The sequence below is a fragment of the Scophthalmus maximus genome, chromosome 11 (assembly GCF_022379125.1).
Source record: "Scophthalmus maximus strain ysfricsl-2021 chromosome 11, ASM2237912v1, whole genome shotgun sequence".
NCBI lineage: Eukaryota > Metazoa > Chordata > Actinopteri > Pleuronectiformes > Scophthalmidae > Scophthalmus > Scophthalmus maximus.
Genome location: NC_061525.1, coordinates 3,645,001 through 3,651,718, shown reverse-complemented (window position 1 = coordinate 3,651,718; position 6,718 = coordinate 3,645,001). Strand labels below are relative to the sequence as shown.

Sequence of the window (6,718 nt, the reverse complement as noted above, 5' to 3'; positions counted from 1 at the left end):
TTGATTTCAACATTTTTATTCAGTACAGTAAGAACTTATGTGTATGAAAATAAATCTAAGTAATAAAAAAACGGCATTTGATACAAAAATATTCGCCTTTCCATCCATTCAGCATTCGTCATATTCGAACTGCGCCAAAGCACAAGCAAGTAATGGCACAGTGAAATGAAAGCACTTGAGGAGAATCATATTTACAGCGGGGGGGGGGGGGGGGGTGGTGAACGACACAACAACACTGCCGACGGTCCCATCATAGTATGTTGTAGCACATTTCGGGGATCTGCAGGTCCCTCATGAAATAGTTCTCCTCCACCTGGCAGGCGTACGGATAGTCTGTGGGGGCGTAGTGCGGTGTGTATTCGGGGGCAGCGAAGCTCTCCTGCTGGCCCGGCCTACAGCGGGGCAGACAGTAACAGTCCTGGAGGTCGCAGTGCTGATAGTGGCAGTGCTCTGAGGCGAAGCCGTGGTGGCTGGACTCCATCCTGGTGGGCGAGTCGTAGCAGGAGGAGGAGGAGGAGGAGAAAGAGTCCTGTGGCGAGTAGCTGCTGTGATCCGCGGGGCTGCAGAGCTTCCGTGACTCCGGCGGAGAGCCGGGTGCCTGAAAGGGGAAGAACGATGTGGAGGATGGTGAGGATTATTTTTCTGCAGGAGTGTGCAAGGGTGTCATGTGACGAACATCAACATTGACACTACAGGGCACAGGCTCAGCAGAGGCGCCTGTGAGTGGTCTTTCCTTTTTGTTTTCAAGGTGACTCGCACTAACTATTCCAAATAACGATCTTATTCCGCGGGCCTGCAAAGTCTTTTGTTACCCGCACCATTGTGCTGTCAATGGATGACGAACAGATCTGATTACTATCGAAGCTAAATGAGATGCTCTAAATGTGACTGCGGGCCACAGAAAATATGCACTCATTACTTCAACGCTGAATTCATTGCCCTGACACATCTCTGCTGAGGACAAACCTCCAATTATACCAAACCTCTTCTCCAAGAGTCATAGAAATAATTGTCTGGGAGATCAGAAGATGTTCATTATTGTAAGACCGTGATTGAGGTGTTAGCCCCTGGTTTTAATCCTCTCTTTTATTTGGTAGATTGTGCATAATCTGTTTCAATGAATTTTTGTTCTTTTTTTAAAGAATTTGAATTTGAATTACTGTGTTGCCCTTGAATTGTTGTTGCCTACATCAGGCTTTAATTGCAACAACCATGGCATGACTGTTTGTTTATAATATGCATTATATGAGACAGGAAGATAGGAACCCAGGTGCAGGTTTCGAAGTGCAACGTATTTTTAACTGTCAAGTTATTTGCAATTTCTCAAATGCCCTATTTATTTATTTATTTATTTTTATTTTTTTCAAACGGAGCTGCGTCAGTGTCGGTGGGAGAGAACGTACCATGGCGTGCCCATAATAGTCCTCATCTGGGGAGAGTCCATAGTACCAGGGCAGCGGGAGGGCGTGGAGGGGAGGCTGGGAGGGGTTGTAGCCGTTGCCACCGATGCTGTTGTTGTTGTTGTTGTTGTTGTTGTTGCTGCTGCTGCTGTTGTTTCCAGCGTAGCAGTTGCCGGACAAGCTCATGTCCCCGGCGGGCGGCTGGGGGTCGTTGAACGCGTCCCCCTGCATCGGGATGCTGCACGAGCCGTCGGGGACCTGGAACTGGGCGGCGCGCAGCGGGAGGGCGCGCGAGCCACAGCTGCTCGCGTCTGGCGGGGTGATGGGAGGAGGGGGGTCCACATGGCGAGCCGGCAGGAGAAGGTCTGCGAGTGAGACAAATCACCGCCCACCCCCCCAAAACAAAAGTCAATAAAACGAAGAAAACAACGGTATACGATGGACTGCGCGCTCAGCAGAACACCCCCTGCATGGCGTTAATGGTTATTTAACCTACACACCCTGGCAGACATGCAGATGTGCGAGAGCCCGCTCAGGATTGAAATTGCACTTCAAAATTAAAGATCAAATTTCCCCTAACCCAAGTGACGGTTGAACGGTAGTTCCCTGCGCGCAGAGCACCGGGAGTGATTTAAATAGGCCCTTCCAATTCAGAGAGTGATGTCACGGCTCCGCCAGCCAATGCATTCGAATGCAGTAACTAGAACTGCATGAGAACATGCAAATTTGGACTTGGATTTTTCCAAATTGAGGGTTTCATCACGCATGTGGGTGCCTGCGCCTGGCGCGAGTCAGGGTGGAGTCAGAAAAGCCGCGGCACGCAGCTCTATAGCTTTTTAATGACTTTTATTCCACACTGCGCCTGGATATTGCTGCCATGGGTGAACTTACTTGGCGATATGGACTGGCAGAGATCCTGAAGATCCAAGGAACCCTGGGATATCTGTCCAATCTGTCCACCGAGAAGGAGAGGAGGAGAGGTGGGATGGGGAGGGAGAAGGGCGAGATTATTAGATTTTTTCAAAAAACAGTTGCCTTTGAATTACTCCGACTCTGAAAGACACCTCTCTCCTGTGTGTGCCTGTGTGTGTGTGTGTGTGTTTCTTGTAAATATATGCGAATGGTGGGTGCTCGTGTCAGTCATTTACAGGGGCAGTTTATTGATGTTGAATCGCCTGTTCGGTTGGTGAAAAGGTCGAGTGACAGTAAGGATGGAATGAGAGGGAGAGAGGGAGAGAGAGGGAGAGGGGAGGGGAAAGGGGGCAGGTGGTGGTGGGTCGGGAGTTTACCGGTTTGAGCTTTTTGCCGTTGGCCTCCCGGGCTCGGAGCCTCTGCAGCAGCTCTTTGACCGTGGTCTTCACGCGGACGCCCTGGTACACCCTCGTCTTACCTGCATGGGAGAAGAGAACAGCATGGCGCCCATGCTTACAAAGGAGAAGACAATAACAGACAACGACTCCGCTCTTCTCCAGCCCCACGCTCCTCAGGCCCCTCCTCCATCCCCCGCCATCAACGTGCTTTCTTCCCTTATGCTCAAAACATTAAAAAAAAAAAAAAAGAAATGTCCCGCATCACTTTTTTCTTCTTCCACTCTAACTCTCCACGACATGACAGTGTCGCTCCAATGTCCCCGACGCAATGTTGAATGCCAGACTTTTTTTTTTTAAGTTGGCAAACTTTGGTAACACAAACAGCATGTTATAATAAACAATATATTGATTGAACTATGTTTGGTGATTCAGTGTCCACAGTTTTGTTTGAATAATCTGTGCGTAAAAGCGCATTATCAGCGCCCAACGCGCGCCTTGACTCTGGGTACTTTTCGGCCGCTTGCCCCCGTCTCAGCCCCCCACAGGGCTCCCGACGGGGCTCGCTCTTCGCGGCAGGGCTCGGCGTCTCCCATTACGCCGTCAGCCGGCTCGTTTGCTGCTCCCTGTGCGTTCGCGTGTGTGTTCTGCGCTCACGAGCCTCGGCGTCCGGACGAGGAACAAAAAAAGGAAAAGCGGTACACAATGCGCCACCGTAAGTTTACTTTTCCGATCATACACGCAGATCTGATAGATTGAATGTGGAAGTGTTAAACCTGGATCGATGTTGTGGTTGGAACGCGAGTGGGAATCGTCTGTAAAGGTCGGACAAAGGGCGCTCACAAAGGGGACGCACAAAGAAAGGGCGAAAATAAATGAGCCAAGAGCAGCGATCGGTGGCTGAAACTTCCAACTTTTCTCCGTAAAACGTATCAAAGCTGTTGATCCGAGGCAAAGTTGTGTGTGTCGATTCCGAAGTTAAGTTTGTGTCCGTAATGCAGCGCAGCTGCGCGCCACGAGAACTGTTCGACTCTTTACGCATTCTTGTGCCACGTTATCTCGTGTGTAAAGTCTTTAACTCGGAGTTCGATTGGGACTTCGGTTCGATCAGATCGATGTTGTTTTATTGGAGGGAAGAAAAAAAAAACCAAGAGCGAGTTCAGCATAGCGCTGTTTATAATCCCAATCCAAGCTCTTCTCATTTTTCTGTAATTTTATTCAAATCACCACTGCCGACCCCCACCCCCTAATTCGGATATGTGGCAGTAAAAAACGCTATGGCTCTCAAACAGGCAATTGTACTTATTTTTTTCCAATAGGTGAAGCTTGATTAAGGAAACGCAGAGAACGCCTCGCATAGGTGTGCGTAATTTAGACCCAAAGGCGTAATTTAAAGCTCCCAGGAGTGGTGAGCCGTTTGGGAAAAGGCGATTTGATAAGAGACGAAGCATCGGCTGCGAAACCTCATCTGATACATATTCATAAATCTAAATACTACTTCGTGGTTTGTCTTAAAAGTGGCAAATAGTGGGCCAAAAGATCGCACGGCAGACACATCCCACTTCAACGCGGTTTACTTATAACGTCCTGTTACGCCCCGGGTTTATAGGCTGAAACGTTCGTTCCAACAGAAACTAATCTTTAATTTAACGACAACCAAAAAAAAAACTACGACTTGAAACGATCGTCCACGTATCCTGACGTGCGCCACGAGAATAAAACATACAAGAATCGATAAAAGTCGGTGAAGCAGTGTGTCTGTGTAGTGTTTGAATGAGAAAAGCAGACTCTCCTGATCCACACAACAACCAGGAGACGTGTGGCATTAAACTGCGAACAATTATCACTTGAGGTTTGATCTAACTGTTGCTCATTGTCTATAAATCATATCAATCTGCGATAAATTCTAAATCTAGAGGAAAAAACACCCCTACTCATCTTTACACGCGACTCTTGTGTGCTTTTAATTTTGCCACTAAACTTTCCATTTTTTTCTCTCTTTTGTTTTATGTGCCCAAACAGGAGAAAAAGCTGCAATGCAAAAAAAAGCTGACATCCTGATGAAAATCCGACGTGAAAACTCACCAGACATGATGGCAGAGGTGAAGAGAGGCTCCCTGGAGAAGACCTGTGGGACTCCACAACGTCCTTTTCTGCCTCAGCTTAATGGCCAAGAACGAAAATTGTGCAAAAGTCTCCAAAAATCTAAACACAAATGTGTTCCAGCCGAGTCAGAGCATACAGCAATATTGTAATATAGCTGTGGACATATTAGTTTGAGATTTTCTGCCTCCATGCCTACTATTTAAAACCCCTAGAACTCATTGATTTGACAATGATTTGATTGCGCGTTACTTTCAATTTGAATATTCAGAGGCAACCGAGTTATATCGATTTTTCAGCAAAAATCATCACGCATGGACACTATATAGGCTCCACTTTAATGTAATATATCAGTATTTCACACCTTGACCGAAAAGAAACCATACTTTTATTAATTTTATCCTCCTTTTGCAATATCAGAGCATCACACCCCCCTCATTAGGCACTACAGCACTGTGTGCATTTGCGCAGCTTTAACAGCGCAAATGCACCTTATTTGTGCGCACACGCGTGTGCCGGGGTCCCCCTGCGTGTCGGGGACATTTAGAAACGCAATTTTAAACTTTATTTCAGAGAATAACGCCAAAAAGTGGTGAAGAAGTGGGCGTGGCAAAGGACAGTAGCCATCTTTGGCACTGCAGGCCCTGAGCTCCACTGCAGCAAGTGCTCGTGAGCACTCACCTGCCGAGGGGCTGCGCTGGACGAGGGGGGGAACGACAGGTCCGCAGCTCCTCCGACGTTCACTCTGATCAATGTTTAGTCACCGAACAGACACATTAATCCCCACTGCTGTGGATAATTTCTACACTTTGTCAATCGCATGTCTGTAGATAAGTAATAACGCCTCCATAAACCGGCACCGAATCACTTCCAATTTGTCATGGTTAAACAAAACGGGAACATCTACAATTGTATCAACGTGTTTGTGATTTAGTCATGTCATTCATATAAATTTATAGAATTTACGATTTTTTTAAAGAACTATATACCAGACCGCAACAATACACATGGTCATCTATAAAATATTACAGTTAACCTTTATGAAAAAAAAAATATATGATGTGGTCCGCAATAGATAAGTGACTTTATGATCATAAAATTACAGCAAATTAAAAACTTTTTAAAAAAATGATTTATTTATTTATTTATTGGAAGAACTTTCTGCGCACCATGCAGACCGTATTGCGGTAAGCCTTTAGTATTTGTTTTTATAACGTGGTCCGCACGAGATAAATGACTTAATGATCAGAAATTACAGCAAATTACAAACATTAAAAAAAAATAAATATAATTTTATCTAACTTATTCAACCACCTGTGGACACCTGGAGCTACTGTCTCTCTCTGGCGGGTCAAAGGCTCCTCAAATAAGTCATGGTGTGTTTAAGTTCGCTGTAACTGTGATTATTCTTATGAATGAATACCCACGGTAAACGTGATCAATGTCATCAGTTGGTCGTGGTAACATCCACACTCCATGAGGGAAAAATGCAACACGGTTGACCGGCATCGCATGTCTGTTGTTCACATTCCTACTGCTGTTTTTTTTTTGGGGGGGGGGGGGTCACATCAAGCACTTTTCACAGAGCTCTCCGCGCATCGCGCGCGCACCGGGCTCCCTCAGCCCTGCTCTCTGCTCGCCATTACGGACACGTCGGCCTCCCTCCGTGCGCCCGCAGCTCGGCGGCTCCTCTCCTCTCCGCCCGCTGCGGCGGCATTGCGCGGGCGCCACCTAGTGCTCAAAGAGAAGCACGTCGTTACGCTGGAACATTTTGGCGTAGTAGGAAATTTGTGGAAAAAATTGAACCCCTCTCTCTTTCTTTATGAAGCCATAATAAAGTGAGCCTGAGTGTTACATTTTTTTGAGTGTGTTTTATTAACATTTCAACATAAGGGGCCCATGTACCTA

General features: G+C 46.7%; 2 protein-coding genes and 1 long non-coding RNA gene across 3 annotated transcripts in view; 1 reads left to right on the top strand and 2 right to left on the bottom strand.

Annotated features, from left to right (window-relative positions):
* Positions 1–5,181, bottom strand: linc.pou2af1 (lnc RNA pou2af1). The gene is made up of 5 exons (XM_035623433.2): positions 4,793–5,181; positions 2,690–2,790; positions 2,292–2,352; positions 1,404–1,765; positions 1–598 (listed from the first exon to the last, which is right to left on the bottom strand). The coding sequence occupies exons 1-5, from the start codon at positions 4,797–4,799 to the stop codon at positions 251–253; spliced, it is 879 nt and encodes a 292-aa protein (XP_035479326.2). The 5' UTR covers positions 4,800–5,181; the 3' UTR covers positions 1–250.
* On the top strand, positions 2,387–6,664 carry LOC118299596. Its single transcript, XR_004789895.2, has 2 exons — positions 2,387–3,422; positions 4,730–6,664. It is a non-coding gene; the product is annotated as an uncharacterized LOC118299596 (long non-coding RNA).
* A 37-nt stretch (positions 6,665–6,701) lies between these two features.
* The window catches only part of LOC118299595 (uncharacterized protein C11orf53 homolog), a 13,032-nt gene continuing 13,015 nt past the window's right edge, over positions 6,702–6,718 (bottom strand). The window contains exon 5 of the mRNA XM_035623435.2: positions 6,702–6,718. This exon is cut by the window's right edge and continues 1,471 nt beyond it. The gene's annotated coding sequence lies outside the window, so the exon portion shown is untranslated.